At 31.7% G+C, this 19,072-nt stretch overlaps 2 protein-coding genes across 9 annotated transcripts; both read left to right on the top strand.

Annotated features, from left to right (window-relative positions):
- The first annotated feature begins 3,806 nt into the window (after window positions 1-3,806).
- On the top strand, window positions 3,807-7,346 carry LOC111312743 (cyclin-T1-3-like). 6 transcript variants are annotated; one of them, XM_022913314.2, is made up of 7 exons: window positions 3,807-3,923; window positions 4,369-4,543; window positions 4,794-4,875; window positions 5,271-5,405; window positions 5,492-5,664; window positions 5,782-5,933; window positions 6,325-7,346. In XM_022913314.2, exons 2-7 carry the CDS (start codon window positions 4,374-4,376, stop codon window positions 7,029-7,031), a joined length of 1,419 nt encoding a protein of 472 aa, XP_022769049.2. In that variant the 5' UTR covers window positions 3,807-3,923; window positions 4,369-4,373; the 3' UTR covers window positions 7,032-7,346. The 6 variants fall into 6 exon arrangements, with proteins under 6 accessions (XP_022769049.2, XP_089624835.1, XP_089624832.1 ...); XM_089768709.1 differs by having other exon boundaries at window positions 6,292-7,346; XM_089768706.1 differs by having other exon boundaries at window positions 4,265-4,543.
- Window positions 7,347-12,792: 5,446 nt separating this feature from the next.
- Window positions 12,793-17,613, top strand: LOC111312742 (transcription factor bHLH110-like). Of its 3 annotated transcripts, none has more exons than XM_022913306.2 (7): window positions 12,793-13,725; window positions 14,090-14,780; window positions 15,382-15,510; window positions 15,666-15,734; window positions 16,045-16,110; window positions 16,975-17,034; window positions 17,207-17,613. In XM_022913306.2, the coding sequence occupies exons 1-7, from the start codon at window positions 13,589-13,591 to the stop codon at window positions 17,372-17,374; spliced, it is 1,320 nt and encodes a 439-aa protein (XP_022769041.1). In that variant the 5' UTR covers window positions 12,793-13,588; the 3' UTR covers window positions 17,375-17,613. The 3 variants fall into 3 exon arrangements, with proteins under 3 accessions (XP_022769041.1, XP_022769042.1, XP_022769045.1); XM_022913307.2 differs by having other exon boundaries at window positions 12,795-13,725; window positions 15,669-15,734; XM_022913310.2 differs by lacking the exon at window positions 12,793-13,725 and adding an exon at window positions 13,874-13,976.
- The last annotated feature ends 1,459 nt before the right edge of the window (window positions 17,614-19,072 follow it).

The raw sequence follows: 19,072 nt of genomic DNA, 5'->3' as shown, positions 1-19,072 counted from the left end.
CTTATGATTTGTTAAAGAGGGCTAAAGTTAGAACAATTAGACAATATAATTATTGTTTGGGTTAGTGATTCTTATCTTATAAATTTTTTTTTATTTTCAAATAAAAAGAAAATGATTCCATTTTTTTTTTTAAGTAAAAATTATGCACTAAATGCTCGAGTACATGTCAAATACGTACCATTTTTAATAATATATTTGTTTTTTGTTTGAGTGAAAAAGGCACTTCTTATCTCTAGCTTCTATTTAAATGACAAAGTGGGCATACAGAATGCGGGCAGTAGGAAAAGCCCCAACCAAATGCAAGTGCCAGTTATATTCTTCTCTTTCCTTATTTATTTATTTATTTAACAGGTAATGAGGAAACATAGTGGCAAAGCGCAATCACAAATTTTGCTCTTTTTTTTTCTAATTATAAATATATTTTATAATCATGATAAAATATTACGTAATTGAATAATCAAATGAATAAATTAATCAAAAAATTAAAATATAAATTAATAAATCTAACATAAAATTAAAATAAACTCTTACATAATAAAATTTAAATTTAAAATCTCAAAGTTTTAAATCCTCTTCTTTGTTATTAAGCCAAAATCTCATTGAAAATGTGCTCTTTCTAACATTTTTTTTTTCTTTGTGTAAATGATGGGTGGAGTAATGGTTGTCATCTCCATTTTCATGACTGAGAGCGACGTGCCACATCTTCTTACATTCTGCAAACTTTAATGTTATCATATATATATTTTATAAAACAGCCCTCGTTTCAGAGATATGAGATACATGTTGGGATTCGAATCAGATATTTTAAATATTATTTTTTAAAATTAATTGTAAAAGTTAACTAAATTAAGCCCTGGTTTAACGTTATCCTATTATTTACAATAATATTAAATGAACTGAGCAGTGCCAGCATTTAGATAAACCCTATTAGCCTTTAAAAAAAGGAAAAGATAAGATTAAAAATTGTTAGTACATAACTCACATCGCCCATATAGCTAAAAATTTTTTTGATGAAAAATTTTCAAATAAGCAAATCCACTTAATTTTGACTTGTTGTATTATGCAGTATATGGCAGTACTTGACAATTTCTTAAAGACCGGTCAGAAAGTTAGTTGTATCATTAATATAATTTGCACAATTGATGGAGTGTTATTGGTTTAAATGAAAGTGCTTAATTACCTTTAAATGTTAGAAAGTTAAGATTTTATTCCAAAAATTTTAAAGAATGAATATGCGATTAATTAATTTATTAATAAATTAGATATATTATTTTTTTATAATTTAGGCATTTGTTTAAGATAGAAATATAAATGATATATTGATATTCGTAAATTATTCAAATTCGATTCGAATAAAATTTGAATTTAACTCAATTATTATTGAGCTCAAGTTCGAGTAACTTAACTTATTGATCGAGCTGAATTCAATGATTTTTATACTCGATTTTAGTAATCTACGAGTCTAATCGAATTTTTTATACTTAAATATATTTTTATTATTTTAATTAATAAAATATTTCAAACTCGAGCTCGAGTTCAAATATAAATAATCGAGTTTTTATCGAATATAAGAATTGAACATATTTTTATATATTAATCAAATATAATCGAGTGAGTTTGAATAGCTCGATTTCTATCTCGAATTAAGCTAGAGCTATAAATATAAAATTCGATCGAATTCGAATTGAGTTTTAAATTTCGAATTTTGAATCGAACTCAGATTTAATATTGTATTAATTCAAACTCAATTAATTACATACCTAATTTAAGATTAAAAAAATAATAAGATAAGATCAATTGACAAGATAAATTTTTGTGCAATTTTAAATTATATTTTATTAATATCCAAATCCGACTCAAAATAAATGTTTCTAATCTGGCTTCAAATTATTGAGATAATCTATATTTCTTTTTGTACCCACTATCATTAGAAAAGTAAATGTGAATTTCCTAGGGACCATGAAAACAAGATAAGAGAGCAAAATATATAAAGTGGAACATTAGGATTCCATTGATGTTGATTAATTAATGTAACTGCAATGTGGCATCGGCCATGCCCATGCGCTATGCCTAATTGCCTAAATTCAACTAACGGTTTCCTATGCCTAATTTAACAAAATTAATCTCTTTAGATTAAATTTGAAGCTTCTAAAATCTTTCTTTTGAAATCCAAATATTTTAAAAATTTGAAAATCTTTCCACCAATAAAATTCCTTTCTCATTCAAACCTACCCTAAATTATTTGATTTGATTTACTTCCATTTTGCTTGAGATGACAAATTGATGGTTGAAATGTACAATAATTTTAAACTTACATGAGTCCACTACCCACCCAATTGGATGAATATTCTGTTTCTTTAATTTCAATTTTCTTGAAAGAGACTTGCTTTGCATTTAAAGACGCTTTTATCCTTTCATTATGGAGTACAATTAAGTATATATTAATTAATAGTAACATACAGTTAATTTTCTGTTTTAAAACCTCTAAGTGGGTTTAGCAGTTAATATTTTTTTAATGTGGTTAACTGTACCATATTATCACTAACTTTGAAATCACATTTCGTTTTGTCTCATACAACTATCCAAATTTTTCATCTCAGTCATTGAACTCTAACTCTGGATCAAGAGTTGAGTTCTGATCTAATAGAATTATGCAAAATTTGCATAAGATGGAGTTCATGAAATCCAAACTACTATGATCAAGTGCTTTATGCTTGCATTTTTTTTAATAAAAAAAATTTAAAATAGATAAATTATTTAATTTTTTAAATTAAAATAAAACATATTGTATCTAATAAATTAAAATAAATAATTATAAATTATATATTTAAAATAATATCAATAAATTATTATTAACGAAATTCGAATTCAAAATTTTTTTATTAAAAAAGATAGTTTTATCCAATTGAACGAAGAAGCTGCGGGTCTTGCATTTTTATACCATGCAGAAAGGAAGAATGGAAACGCGCAAATAATGAAGAAAATAGTCATTTTCTTTAGCATTATCAATCTTGTTGACGTAACCAAGGAAAAAATGTTTGAACAGCCACAGCATCGCGTGAACTGCAGTCAAAATCCCAACATCTCTTTTCTTTTTTCTTTCTTTCTTTTTTTTTTTAATATATAAAAATAAAAAATAATAATACTAAAATAATTTATTGGCTCATCCATTGCATCACTTGGGTTGGCCATTACGTATATAATAATAATTATAATTATAATATTATTATAATTATTATTATTGTTGTTGTTGATGTGAATGTAAAAACCCTTTATGCAAGAAAGAGTAATTGAGAATAATGGCGTGAAAAGATTTTTAAATTTAAATTAGTTCATAAAATTATTTTTATTTTTTTAATTACAACGTCATTTACGTAAAATAATCGATGAACTTGAAGCTGCCAAAAGATCTAAGAACACTAAGCTCAAAGAAGCCTCCAAAAGGCCACGACACTTTAGCCCAGTTCTTAGAGTCACTGGATCTAGAATGGGCTCCCTCACTATCAAATAATGGGCCATCAAAAGCATATAGCCCAATTATTATTGAGTCATGGGTTGCTTGTTTACCATTGGGCTTGTGTCCATTTGCAATGTTTTTGGATTTTCGTGAGGGCCGGGTGATGGGTACTACCGCCTTAGCTCTCAGGCCGTTGGAATCTCGAATCAGTAAAAGAGATCCCAACTTAGATACCAACTGCACGCGCTCAGACAAGACGCTTCACGCGCATGCGTAGCTGCCAAGCTACGTTTTCTACTGGAAAACAGAAAAAGACTTGAAAACCGGAGTCAACTCAATTACACAACTCAAATCAATTTTGCCTGAAAACAAGGAAACAGTTTCATCGGTAATTGAAAAATTAGGCTTTTACTGTTAACAGAAACCGCTCCAAAATTCTTTAGATTTCTCGTCAATCTTTCCCCAGGTATTTACTTTTTTTCCTTTTTTGAATTTTATTTCGTTGTCTGTTTCTTTTCTTGTTTCCATTTTCTACCAGATTTCTTCTATTGCTTAATTTTATGTGCTTTACGTCAATTTTGAATTATGTTTATCATGAATCAGGTCACATAAATTAATAATAATTCGGTTCAGAACTTTAATTTCCTTGAAGGGCTTGATTAATTTCTTTTTAACTTAAAACCCTTTCTTTTTTAGCCAAATAACCCTTTTTAGTAACAGAGAAAAATATTGGGCTTTTTAGTTATACTATAGAAATTTACCAACATTTGGACGGTTTAATTTTACTTTGGTTCCTTGATTTAACAGAAAGAGGTGAAATTTATGATAAGACAACCACTAATTGAGCTTTGCTTGTTTAATTTTTATTGTAATGATGGCAAAACTGCTGCACATGAATTCGAGATTTGCAGCTGGCATGTGTTTGTCAGAGCTGCCGGATTCATTTACACGCAAGTGGTACTTTAGCAGAGAAGAAATTGAAAACCATTCTCCATCGAGGAAGGACGGGATCGACCTTGGAAGAGAGGAACAGTTGCGAAAGACGTATTGTTTGTTTATTCAAGAGCTTGGGATGAAGCTTAAAGTGTAAGTGCTGGGACTATGTCCATTTTGAAGTAGTCTACTCTGATTTGGTTAAAAGTTAATCTTTGGCTTTGTGTTTAGTAGGTGTAACAATTGTTTTTTTACTTCATACTCCTTGTACTTGAGATTGAAAAATAATAAACATGCTTGTAGAATACATCTGTTTGCTTTTTGATACACCAATTTAACTCCTCAAATATGGTTTATGTTTTACTATACTACTAGAAATGGTGATTGAAAATTTTACTTGCAGGCCTCAAGTGGCTATAGCATGTGCAATGATGTTGTGCCATCGGTATTACATGCGTCAATCTCACGCAAAGAATGATTGGCAGGTAGATGTTGTATTACTCTGTTTTAATGCTTCTTCATTTTTTCATTCAAAATATAGAACTTTCAGTTTGTGAGTATGGGTGCCAGTATAGAATAGATGCAAATGTAAAGTACTGTGCATGATCAGCAAACAATTAGGTTAAAATTTAACTGCATTGTTTGGAAACAGAACATTAGTGATTTGATTTTAGTAATGAATGATTATGCACATAATACTATTACGTATTATTGTTTATTTTCTAATATTTGTTAGTTTTTTTGTCTGATAATTGTCTTATGGAAAACTTAGCTTTTCTTAACATAGAGAAAGTGAAGCTGAGATGTTTTTAAATATTAAATTGTTCAAATCTAGCTGTCTTGAATTTCTCAATTCTGAACATGTTGGTGAACTGTGCAGACTATTGCAACTGTAAGCACATTTCTTGCCGGCAAAATAGAGGAAACACCATGCTTGCTGCGGGATGTTATTGTTGTGGGCTATGAAATTATCTATAAACGGGATCCTTCTGCTCCAGGAAGAATCAGAAAGAGAGTATGTTAATTTGCTTTTCTCAGCACAACTCCATGTTTTCTCATAATCATACTATCCTAATTTTTTTCTCACTTTTTTCTATGCAGGAAGTTTATGATAAGCAGAAGGAATTGGTCTTGATTGGGGAGAGGCTTTTGTTGGCAACAATTGCTTTTGATCTTGATATCCAACTCCCTTACAAGCCCCTTGTTGCAGCTGTGAAGAGATTGGAAATTTTTCCTAACCTCTTAAAAGTAGCTTGGAATTTCGTGAATGATTGGTGAGGATTTGTTCATTCTAATGAAAAATACTCATATTTATGCTATTTTTATGTAAATTTTAGATCATTTCCTTGTGTCTTTATGATATTAAATAGTTTCATGAATGGAACTAGCAGGCTTCGTACAACCTTGTGCTTGCAATACAAACCCCATTACATTGCAGCTGGTTCCTTGTGTCTTGCTGCTAAATTCCAAAAAGTAAAGCTGCCAATGGAGAAGGGGAAAGTATGGTGGTTGGAATTTGATATTTCACCTAAACAATTACAAGGTTTGTAATACAGATATCTTTCTGCCTATTTATATGTATCTGCTTTAATTCTTACTCATGGTCATTATATTGTTAATGAACAGGAAATATGCAAAAATTAAACACGTGGGTGAGGTTCTAATTTATTCCCCACACTTTGAAAAAGTGGTAGACATGGATCATGCAGAACTTCCTTGTTTCAAATCACCTTCGTTAACCTTAACAGATGCTTTTCTTCTTATGGAATAAATATAAATGACTCAAGCTTTTTGCAACGTTTCTCTGAAATATCATGCATGGTAGTTCTTAACTCTCCTTTTTTTTTTTAAACTGGGGATGGCTATCTTTCATTGCTTTTGTGTGTGCTTAACTATTGTAGTTCAATTGAAAACTCTACTGCAAAATTTTTCAGAGGTCACTCAGCAGATGGTCAGGTTGTTAGAGCAAGACAAAAAACGAACTTTACCATCAAGACACGAGGGGGCCAGTCATTCCATTGCTTTAGCTGGAAAGGCATTGATCAGTGGCACGCAATCATGCACTTTGAGTGTGTCACTTGCCAAGAGTCAGTCAAGTGCTGAACCTGAGAATAGCAAACTTAGCAAATCTATGAACAGTTGTGTCAGCCAAGTTAGTATGGCACAAGTTTTTCCACAACGTACAAGTGATAGTGGTGGAAGTAGTGTTGTTGAGAATGGCAGTGACAAGGATCAGCCAAGAACAGAGGTGTCTGACCAGAACCCAAGTTTTACAATTGTTTCATCACTGGCCTGTGGCAATAAACAAGTCAGTGCAAAGGAAAGTTTACCATGTCAAACCAGTGATAGTGGTGCAAGTACTGTTGTTGACAATGGTGAAGGCGAGTGTGAGATAAGAACAGAGGAATCTGGCCTGAACCCAAGTGTTAAGATTGTATCTGTTCGAAATACCTTTAGTAAGAGTGATGCTGACAGGATTAGAGAGAACTTGAAGAGGAGGAGATGTGATAGAGCTGCAAATTTGAAGTATGTGGAAGGCAGAGATGATGAGGTAGACAGTGAAGCCTGGATAGAGAGAGAGCTGGAGACCGGAATAGAGCTGGAATCTGCCTTTTCCCAGAAGCGAAGGAGGGCATTTTGAGGTTTTGAACATGGGAGTAGTGCCTAGATACTCACTAACTAGACATCTTTTTACTTAGTGCATCAAAGTGACCTTCCATTGGCACATTTATGGCATTACAAGAAAGACTACCTGAATTTTGTTTCGCTCTTAGAATGATTAATTATTTCCAATTTCTGGTACAATAGAATTATTCCAGACATTTTTGCGATAAGTCGTATTCATATTTTAGATCATTGATGCAAGAATCACAGCCATTCTTTTGCGTGGAATTGTAAATGTACAGTTGTTCTACAATTTATTAGAAAAACAACAGAAAAGATTCATTGTTGGTCACTCTTCCTGACTCCATTCCGTGAAAATCCAGCGCAAGTATTACATTTCTTCTTGTTTCATTTTGCTTTTTCATTTTTTACAATGGAAGTAAACACCTGGGTAAGTGTATCAAAACTTGAAAGAAATCTCTCTTTGGCTTTTAATCTCAGCTGCTCCTCTTTCATTACGTACTTGATAGTTATACCAAGTAGCCAGAAAGAGACAAATTTTGTCCCTTTTTCTTTTGGCAATAACATGTCAATTTCATATTCATCCAAAAATATCACTTTTTTGTTGATAATTTTTATTATACACAAAATCTATACAATACAGACATACATGTAGATATATATTTACTTGCACATATACACGCACATGATATACACATGCCTATATATGATAACTTTTACGGCAAAAATCTAATGATTTCGCTTGTTTGAATTGCGTTTATGTTAAGGTTACTTCATTAAATGATAAATGAAAGTGAAAAAAAAGAAGAAAGAATAGTTTTACGTTTAATACAAGTCATTCATAAAGAAGTGATGATCTTTGCTTGTGAAATATATTGATGAGAAAGATTGGTTTCGATTACTTTCTTTTCCCATGCATCTCACATGCCCTTTTCGGCCTTTCCATCGCATTTCTGGATGCGTCTAACTTTTAATCATCTATCAACCAAGGCAATCAGTGAGCCTTTAGTTTTGTTTTTATTGTGTCTTCCTCTCTTGCCGTACACTTATTCAAAGGCTTTCTTTTTTTTTTTTTTTTTCCTTTATCTCTTTCAATTTCTTTATTTCTTTTCGAAGGTCGTATCATATAAAATTGGATAAGAAACGTCTTAAGAACTTTGTTAAATTAAAATCTGCTTAGAAGCAAGATGCAGATCAGAAACATTTAAGTACTTTTCTTTCAAGTGGGAGGTGGAGATGGAGTGGAACCCTCAATTGCCTTGAAAAGCATGCACATAAAGCTCTTCACCCACCAAGTTCTTCCTCCAAAGCTCCGGGCAGCGGCCATGTGGTTATTTCTACAAGTTCTGAAGCCTCATTATCTAGCTTTTTATCCGGGAAAATATGTTTAAAGAAAAAGAATCTGGTCAACACTGTCTGTCTTACATGTTTCCTATATATGATCCTTGAAACAAACCCTTTTTCCTTTTTTGATTATGTAGAGAACATGATCCATCAAAGATTTCATATCGGAAGAACCAAAGATAAAACTTTGATGAAAGTGGTCTGTTCTTAGATGGAAACTGAAAGATGGATAAGCAAAAGTGTTTGAATCATTGGGCTGACTGGCTGAATATATTAACAAAGATAGCAAACGTGTGGCTAATCTGCACCGTTATTGTTGGAAGATCTTGCATTAATTGTACCAAAGCTATTAAAAAAAACCCTATAAATAGATTATAGGAAGATAAAGGAATCAGACAGAACAAGGAAATATTTATATGAATGGGGTTTAGTGGGGGTAATAGAATAGAAAGCACTGGCCCCTTGTGTTGGATTTTCAATGGCGACCTAAGCTTGAGAGAAAGCATATATTCTGCCATGACAAAGTGTTTGTCTTCTTCTTAAGACATACCTTTAAGTCTTACAAAAACTTTAGACCCACTTTTAAGGGCTTTGTAAAATTTTTTTGACTCAAAAAAGTTGCAATATCTATATATACAGTAGGGAAAAGCACAAGCATTAAAAGAGGTTAAACAATTGAAATGGAAAAAGGTAAGGGGAAAAGAGCTTGCATATAATATGTAATAATTTTTTAAAATGATTTTAAGATTGATTTCTTTATAGTAACTTTTTTGACTTAATATGTTAGTTTATTTAGTTAAAATTTTTGAACAAAGTCTTCAAATATACCAAGATTATGAAGTTTATATAGAAAATTAGGAAGCAAAATTTATGTTTTGAGAACGGTTCATATATACATAAACTTTTGTAATATATATGCATTTATAGATACAGATTTATACATGATAATGGCATATTACAATTAGTGAATCTATCAATCCATATAGTACAAAAAAAAAAATTATGTGGTAAGATGTTGACCATGTGTGAAGAAAAACAAATTAATGGAAAGATGTAGATGATTGTTAGGTACTTGTCATTATTAATCGAAGTTTTATCAATAATTTTATAATCTGTTAATAAAGTATTGAATTCTTAATTTTAATGATTAAATATTAATAAATCCTATCATCTTTAAATAATAATAATAATAAATTGTTCAAAGCTCTAAGCACTTAATTCGAGAATGATAGAATGGTCATCATGGAATTCATATCAGTTGGGACAAGATAATATTAAGATTATAAATTGAGAATATTCTAGGCAAAGTTCTCTAAATAGACTTCTTTAAAATGTGAATTTGGAGACCAACTTGACTGAATAATAAGGAAATCTAGACTAACATACTTTCCAATCAGTCCATGCACAAAAGAAAAGGAGGCATTTGAACATTGTTAATGCTTTTATTCACTATCATGGCCTACTAATTATATATTATTTCTATAAAGAAAAGAAAAAAAAAAGTTAGAATAAATTAATCTAATATTATCTACAAATTTGGATAACTTTACCATCTAAACTGATAAGAGTATATATCTTACTAGGAAGTGGATGTTTGACCCTTGACTGTGGACTGACTGCTACACTTAAAAAACAAAGGTGATGTAGGCTTTATTTTCTGATGATGATGGACCCCTAAAAAGTGATTAACCATAGCAAAAATGCTTTTAGAGGGGCTAATGAGGCTTCTTGTTTGCAACAGGATTCGGAATATTAGTGTAACCATAGAAGAAGAATCAGCATTTTCTCTGCTTTTAAATATTTACTATCACTATTTTATTTTCCCATCCTTTGTATTTGATTTTCTAAACTAAGGTTGGAAACTTTCGAAACCCATGAATCTGCTTAATTATTGTAAGATGGAAACTTTGAATCACTTTGCAAAGTGGAAAAGTTTTTAACTGTAGTGTTAAAAGGAATGAGAGTTGATCACTTTTGTATATGTCGCTTTGTTCTTTTAAGTTTTGTTTTATTCTCAATTAGGGGAAAGAGCTCTCTATATGATTCATCCCTCCTTTTCTAAACCTAAATATCCTTCACTAGCAAGTGGCACCCAAGGTTATTTTATTCTCAATAATGACACCTTAGAGTTGAGACTCTGAGGCGATTTTTTTAAGCGATAAAACATTTTTGAATTTTATCTAATATATTCTCTTTTTTATCAGTCTAAGTAAGTTTATCGGATTTAAAAATTCATATAATATAAAAAATTATCTTTTTATAATTTTTGAATAGATTTGAACTTACACAAAAAAAAAAAAAAAATTTCTTTATCATTTTAGTCAACATTATCGATAAAAAATGTAGCAAAATTAACTCAAGGATAAGCAGATAATTTATGAATAATTACTGGCCATCCTATTAATATATAAACAGTGTTTCACCTCCTTTAAAAGATTCCTCATGAAAGTGAGAGTAAAAATTTATTCAATACATTTATAGAGAGAGAGAGAGAGAGAGAGAGAGAGAGAGAGAGAGAGAGAGAGAGAGAGAGAGACATTATTGTAATTGAAATCTGATGAAGAAGCAGCTTTTATGAATGAATCTTGGAAGATAGTGAAACTGGGAAATATGTAAAAGGTCACAAGCAAGGGAAAGGATAAAAGTTCTCTCTCTCAATAAAGAAGAAAAGCTTGGAGGAGAAGAGAAAGGAAAAAAGAAAACAACCCTTAATAAAAGGGCTATAAAGAACGAAAAGGGTTAAACAAAAAGTAGGAATAAATAAACAAAGCTATACATATCATACAAGGTGTAAGACGCGATGGGCGTGCTGAAGAGAGAGTAAAAGGGCCAAAAAAAAAGAAAAAAGAAAAAAAGCAAGCAAAGTGAAGCTTGGGGCTTGGCCATGGCCGACGCCCCATGCTCTGTTTCTCATCTCAAATTCTCTCCCATCAACTTTTGGAATGATGTGAACTTTTGTAGGAAGTGATCAAATTATCATACTTGTTCTTTGACGGAATCACAGCTTAATCATACTTAATCTACCTATATGTATCCCTTCTCTCTCTCTTTTTCATATATATCTTCAGAAGCAGACAAAATTAAGCTCTTTGACAGATTCGTTTCCTCACCCTCATCATAGTCAAAAAGGATATTTCAGACGTAAGAATCACTACTCCCCCCTCTCTTATATTTATACATCAAGATTTAATTTGAAAATATAAAATTTTCATCATTAAGCACGTCAATTAATGTTTTATTCTATACATGTATAATTTTAGTCTTATACTTATTTTCTAACTTAAATTTTAATAGTTTTTTTTTTTAAAAACAATTAAATGTGTAGTAGGAAGAAGGTAGAGAGGAAGTATTACAGGTTGTAGATCACAATCGCAAAGGAATTAGTATGTATAAATGTAGAGAAAAGGGTAGGGATTTATTCTAGGGTTATTGTTTGCCACTATGGCCTACATGGGAAGAAACGAAATCATTGAGAAATTAAATGTATATCAGAATCGTCTGTATCCGAGGCATTATTACGAAATAGTATGAATAAATACATGTATGTATGTCATCTGTAGAAACAATTTTGGAGTGAATCCAAAATTATATTTTAGACAATAATTAGAAAATTATAAGTGTATAAAAACATGATTACCATATTATAACTTATAATATCTAAATCTTCATTCAATAAAAATAAATTGCAAATCTTAATTTTTTATAATGTTAATTTAAATATAAACAAATAGTAAAAAAAAAATGTAAACTATAGTGGGGTCAATTGGAATTGCAACTCAATATGCATAGAGAAAATAATTTTGCTGCAAATTGGATGGCCAAATGGAGTCTCAATCAATCTCCCCACTTGAACGTCTTTCATGATCCACCTCCTGGAATTAAAATAATTTTCAATGCGGATGCTGGTGCTGTGGCGTTCCCACACTATATCCTTTGTTAGTTGGGTTTTTGTACCGTATTACACAAAAAATAAATAAATAAATATTTATATATATAAAATTTTCAAAACGACGGGTTTAAGAGACAGGAAATTACAAGGGTGAGATGTAAGCTTCTTATCTATAAATAACAAAGGAGTATATTACTAGTACAAAAGAAAAAAGGAATATATAATTTTACTCCATCAACGTAGTTGGGGGAGGCCCCTCACACATGGGAAACTCCGACTAACTAGCTAGTCTTCAATAAAATCATAGCTAGATATGGTGTGATCTGATCATCAATAACTCAAATTGGATTTCAACCACACACAAATTCCATGAATGATAGTGAGAAAATGTGCAAACCCACCAGAAGAATCGGATAGGGCAAAGTTCAAAACGTAACTTCATGTCTAAAATTCTTAAGTAAATCATATGTTATTTCTTATAGCCGACATATTATAGTTATACAAAACAATATATATATATATATATAGTATAGATTTTAAAGCCTAAAAATAATCCGAATTGTCTTATAAAAAATCGTATTAAAGAAATATATTCCGGGATCTAGTTACGTACTTTTGAAGGTGATCGATCACAACGCAAAGAAATACAAGAAATCAGAGAAGGTGTGTCAATCATGTTATTGATGAAGAATTAATATAAGAGGTTGTATCATATTCCACTGGAAAATGTTGGAGAAGTATTTGTTCACTGTATATAGCCCAAGCCTGATTGCTGATTTTATAAATAGATAACAATAGAAGCAATTGCAGTGAGTGGGCAAGGGAGAGAGAAAGCATGGTCGTTGCTATCATTTCTCTTCTCGGACCTTTGTTGAAAGTCTTGGGATCGAAGGTAGGGATCATAATCATCGCCTAGAGGAGGTATTAATTATCTTCCTGTAATTGCAGTGAGTGCAATAAAGGATTGTAACATAAAGATAGTTTTTTTTTTTTTTTGAGTGAAATCTTGCATTGAGGGATAGCTGCAAAAAAGTTTGTCTGAAAAGAAAAATAAATAATTAAAGTTTTAAAGTCACAAAGAGAGAGAGAGAGGTATGGGGAAGGGATTATTCAAGTTTTCTCTTCCTTTCTTTTCAAGACTACTTTAAGATGGAAACCTGAAAGAGTAAAGAGGAAAACTGAGAAAAGTTGCTTAGCTAAAAGCAACAAGGTATGTGGCTGTCACCTGAACTGTTTTCTTTGATTAGTGTGAGAGATTCCCGGACACAAGCTGGTTAGTGGAATTTTAATTACTCAATCTTGGGATTTTCAAGCCTTTTCTTTTAAAAAAATTTGTCATTATGGAGCCTGAAAATGTCCATCACCAACACCAGCTCCAAGACCAGCTTGTTGGGTCTTCTTCTTTACCTATCCCACCCAGTTATGGAGTTGCAAGCAGTACCCATTCTTGGACCCCAACCTCCTCAAGTATTATTTTGTAAGTCACTTCTCTCTCTCTAATTAAGCTTTTGTACACAAATATTTTGCTCTTCACAGTTCACTCATCATGAATTTACTTTAACTCCGGAATCTTTTTCCTTTTTCTTTTCTGATTTGATGTGCATCAATCAGAATTATGTAGTTAAATTTTACTTGGTTGATTTTGTTGATTATCAATTGATTTTCAGGAGAATATTTTCTTTTTCATTTGTATTGTCTTTGGATTCCTTGAACTTGTGGGTTCACAAAGTACAGTAAAATCACTTATCTTTTAATTGCTTTCCATATCCTCCAGTGGCTTGTTCATTTTGTCTTTCATTTTAGGAAATTTATACCCCTTTTTTTTGTTTGATTTTTTGCAGGAACACCAGTGAGTTCATTCCAGTTTACAATGGGGATATCTCACACTCAATGCAGAAAAATAGCATTTTAGCATATTCTTCTCAAAACAGTTCCATGATCCAAGACTGGACTAACAATGAAGGAAGCTTCGCCACCCATTCTTGCCATGACATACACCTGGCCAAAATCAAGGAAGAGCTCTCAGAATCTCTCACAAGATTCACTGAAATGTTAAGCGACACCTCATCAAGGGATGTCGGAGATTCTCGTCAGCTACCTCCTACAAACTACTTAAAGAATAATGAGCAAAAAGACTTGCATGATCTTAGCGAGAAACTATTGCTCAAGACAATATCTTCTGGTTTTCCAATGTTTTCAGCTGGATCAGAATTTTACTCAACCACCCAGAATTGTTCTATCCCTGGAAGTACTTGTTTACCAAGTAGAAGGAATTTCAGCCAGATATATCCTAGTATAAATATTTCAAATTTGAGCCAAGCATCTTCCCCTAATATCCCAAGCTCCTTCGACATGAATTTGGAGGCCTTGGATCTCTTAAGTCCTGCAAGATTTAGTAGCAGAAGCAGTTTTACCAATCCTTCGCGTGATCATAATAATCTTGGTATATACAAAGAGATCAGCCCTTCTTTTGGTTTTCATCACCACCATTTTCAGCAGTCAAATCAGAGGCCAGCTTATAGCCCTAGTAAAGTAAGTGCTTTCTATTCTTTCTTGTAGCAGCATTCATTTCTGCCACAAACCAGACCTTCAGTACAAAACATTATTGCCAGTATAATTTTAACACTGCTCGGCCATGGCTCAGATATATGGCACTGCATGCAATATTTATTATTATTTTTTCTCATGCACTCAACTTAAATCATGCAGTGTAATCTTATCAGCTCCTATGAAAATTAATTCTGATCGGAGTGTTGGATGAAATCAGTAAGATCAAGTAGCTGTTCAGTACCTTAATCATATATTCCAATCTAATACTCCATTAATAGGTAGTTGAACAACCTTGAATATTAGTCAAGTACTTTATTAAATGGCTAAGGAAAAAAACTGAAAAGTTGAATATCTTTATTCATAAGTAAGAATATTTTTTCTGGTTCCAAGTAACGCCCACTTAAAGGAAATATACAGCCTTTGATCTTTTGCTAAGCAATGGGGTATCTTCAGCTTTAATCGTTTGTATGCATATATCTTTACCAGAACTTCATGCCTTTTTTATTTTATTCTATTTTGTTTTTTAAACTGCTTTTTGGTGATCATTCAACTGATCATCTTTAATCTTTGCACTTCATGAAAGATATCACCCTTCCCCACTGAAATAATAGAGGCAAAGAAACCGAGCATTTTAGCGGAAGCAAAGGCAACAGCAGGTGCAACAGCCAAGAAATCTCGTTTGGAGTCACGCGCTTCCTGCCCTCCCTTTAAGGTGCCTAATAAGGACCAAAAAAAAAAACGTGATTTTGAGCACATTATTAGTAGCTCGTGATTAATTTTAATGGTAGCTAAACGCTTTTTCAAGATCAAAGACAAGATTGCTAATTTTACAGTTTCCAACCTTATATTATTTGCGTTTGCATTCAACAGGTTAGGAAAGAGAAATTGGGAGATAGAATTGCAGCTCTCCAACAATTGGTTGCTCCTTTTGGCAAGGTAAATTCTTTGCCCTTTTTTTAAAAAAATTTATTATAAAATAGGCAATTTTGAGTTTGGATAAACGAAAATATAAGAATTGAAATTGAAAATTTAAATTTATTAAATATAACACTTAAAAATAATCATATAAATCAAATGATAAACTTTGAAGTATGTGGAGAGAAGCACAATAATAAAACAACTTACTATTACCACTGCAAGAAAAAAAAAAAGAAAGAAGTTTAAGGTTGTTTGGTTTAGTGAGTAATTAATGGAAAATGACGTGTATTTTTTGCATGTGGGGTGGGGGGGGGGGAGAATACTACAGACAGATACAGCGTCCGTACTAATGGAGGCTATTGGATATATCAAATTCCTTCAAAATCAAGTCGAGGTACTTTTACTTCCCAGACATTCTCCTTGAATTTTGCATTTCTTACATATATTCTCTTACACATTATTAAAATATTACTATTACAGTTATGGGTGCAAGCTAGCCTCAACTAATTGTGCTTCTAGAAGTTACCCTAAAATACTCAGGCAAACTAGCTCCTAGGGTTTCTCCCTAGGGTTCTTGCTTCTTAATTTATAAGGGTTATATAATTTTCTCTTCCTCTCTTAAGGTATACCAAGTTACCAACTTCAATTTAACAGCCTTGATATTTTATTCATCCCATTGAACAACAAAACATAAAGATAATTATGGAGCTGTAATTGTAGGCTGTGTACTTTAACGGTGGAACTTTTTTTTGTTTCTTTGGATTCTGACCAGATTTCCAGAGTTTCTATAGTTTATTCTTTGGGCACAAAAAGAAAGAGAATGCCTTATGATCAACGTGGTCTACAGTGGAAAGTTATTTTGTTTTTCCCTCCCTTTAGAGTTCAGACGTTAGTCTCACATCCGCCTCAGGATTCGTATGGGTTTCTGCCTTTTCAATTTCCTAATGGAAAGAAGGGCATTAATATCACCCTTACTTGGAAAACCGTGGAAAAAGCACAGCTATTGCCCATAGTTGATGACTTCCAAGAAGCTATCTTATTCATTCCATTTCCTGCACCCTAGCTTTAATAAGCTTTCTTCAGAATGAGTTAAAGAAATACAAGAGAAAAAAAAAAAAAGAACTTAGCCATACCCATTTAGACTTAATTAATTGTAAATGGAAAAACGGCTTTATTGTTTTTTTTCTTTTACTTTTTCATATATAGCTCGGAGAAGGGAAAATTTATTCATTGAGTAATGTATTTGTTTTTTCTGCAGACATTAAGCGTTCCATACATGAAGTCATATCGCAATAAAACATCCAGATCCAAGCAAGGGGTAAGAAAAACCAATCTACAATTGCCAATGGAAAATAACTTTTTCAAGTCATTTCATGAATTAGGGAGCTTTGGGTTTGGGGGGGGGGGGGGGGAACAAGGGGATTTGAATCACTTTAATTACTATATGTGCTTTTTAACATTGAAACTCTTGTAATAATATTGATCTCTAGGGTTCAACAATGGAGGAGGGTAATGAAGAAGAAGCAAAGCGAGATCTCAGAAGCCGAGGTCTATGTCTAGTGCCATTGTCGTGCATGTCTTACGTGACTAACGACAGCGGTGGCAGCATTTGGCCACCGCCCAACTTCACCGGAGGAACTTATAACAACAACTGCTAGCTTAGTTTGAACCGATGGAGAATCTAGAGGAGATATTAAATCTTGGGACATTATGATAAAAATACTGATTATTTTCTAAGCCCACATGTTGACTAATAGAATAATAAATTCTAGCTTTGGTTTCTATGGAACAAATTTGGTCATCTTGCTAAAATTACTAGATGGACCAAGTTTGATCCATTTACATTATTTCTTGTACTTTTAACCTTTTAAATTTATATAGTTTCTAGATTTTAAAAGAGCTTCTTTCACATTTGTCTTTTCAATAATTGATTGCAATTTACTAAAGCTTATCTAAATTAGTTAGTTTCAGCCTTAAATGATAGAAATATCCCCAAAGTTCATCATTTGGGTTGAAATTTCTTACCGCTAGTAATCAAAAATAATTCTATTATCTATGAAGCTTGAAGAAAATTAATTAAAAGCAACTTTTATTTTATAATAAATAAATAAAAAGGTAAACGCTTTCTTATGTTTCTTGGTCCATCTTGTAATGCTGGCTGGATTAAATTCATAATCAGGAAGCCACAGCCTTTTTTTGGCCCAGCAAGTATAATTTTTTTTTTTTAGTTCATGCCTACTTATAATATTATTTCATGAAGATGTTGTTCGATCAATCATATATATTGCAAAAATCCAAAAGATTCAGTCAGTGTCAATCTGTCAATTTAATCTTACAATTTTGAGCAAAAACTTTAATGTACATTCAATAGAAACCAAAATTCATTGTTTATATTAATTTTAAAATATTAAAAAAATAAATTCATAGAGCAACACAAAATTATTCAATAAATTAAAATATGATTGAGGCCCCAAATCAAGCAAATGCATCTTCACCCTCGATGCAACCACATGGATATTTTACAATAAGATTTACGTCATTAAATTTTGTAAATAAAAAACTTAGTTGCCGTACGCATTAATTAACTAAGATTATAAAGAAAGAATTAATCTTTGACGCTGACCATATAATTTTAAATCATTTCAAGTAGGGAATCTCGATGCTTCCCAAGCTTTTCCAACCAAATTGCTAAGACAAAACAACCCTTCACTCTTCATATACATATTTCGTAATCCACAAGGCTAGCGTTGATTTCATTGGTGTTGTCACCTACTTCTTGTTATATATTGTTTCTCTTCCGATCAATCACTTTGCAAATTTAAATAACGGTGCTAATGATTCATTTCTTCACGTTTTCCACTGCAAAAATTAATGAAATAGTTAATTAAAGAGTTCATTGACAATGGCTAATATTATAGTAATAATAATGGGATTAAATTTAATCTCTTTGTTTGATTGTAAGCTTGGATCCAACTTTTTCAAACTTGGAAACGACATTAGTAGTTTTCAATGAATAATTGAATATATAATTCTAAATTAATACTTCATCTTCGATGTTTGAATCTTTTCAACAAAAATTTCGACCGTCAATAAAAATTTTAAAATTTATAAATAAAATTCGAAAGGTTGATAATTTTATTTTTATTATTTCAAAATATATTTAAAAAATAATAATTTTAATCTAATAATGGAAATTTCATATTTGACGATTTTACCCTCTCCTCTCATCCCCTACCCTTCAAAACGATTTGGTTTATCCCTAATAATGAATTTTGATATTTTTAGGGGACGGCCATAACTTTGATATTTTTTGGAGCTAAGGACAGAGCCTATCCAGATTGTCTGATAGAATCAGT

This window comes from Durio zibethinus, chromosome 1 (genome assembly GCF_047325235.1).
Source record: "Durio zibethinus cultivar Kanyao isolate XHJ-2024 chromosome 1, ASM4732523v1, whole genome shotgun sequence".
NCBI lineage: Eukaryota > Viridiplantae > Streptophyta > Magnoliopsida > Malvales > Malvaceae > Durio > Durio zibethinus.
The sequence above is the reverse complement of the archived record's forward strand: the minus strand, read 5'-3'. Positions and strand labels throughout refer to the sequence as shown.

What these genes read in the sequence shown, in the direction of transcription:
- LOC111312742 (XM_022913306.2), top strand. Translation starts at nt 13,589, where the DNA reads ATGGAGCCTGAAAATGTCCATCACCAACACCAGCTCCAAGACCAGCTT. An exon ending in CAGCTTATAGCCCTAGTAAA is followed by an intron (nt 14,781 to 15,381) that starts GTAAGTGCTTTC and finishes ACTTCATGAAAG; the next exon opens with ATATCACCCTTCCCCACTGA. An exon ending in CATCCAGATCCAAGCAAGGG is followed by an intron (nt 17,035 to 17,206) that starts GTAAGAAAAACC and finishes ATTGATCTCTAG; the next exon opens with GGTTCAACAATGGAGGAGGG.
- LOC111312743 (XM_089768698.1), top strand. Translation starts at nt 4,329, where the DNA reads ATGATGGCAAAACTGCTGCACATGAATTCGAGATTTGCAGCTGGCATG. An exon ending in CTTGGGATGAAGCTTAAAGT is followed by an intron (nt 4,544 to 4,793) that starts GTAAGTGCTGGG and finishes TTTTACTTGCAG; the next exon opens with GCCTCAAGTGGCTATAGCAT. An exon ending in TGGAATTTCGTGAATGATTG is followed by an intron (nt 5,665 to 5,781) that starts GTGAGGATTTGT and finishes TGGAACTAGCAG; the next exon opens with GCTTCGTACAACCTTGTGCT.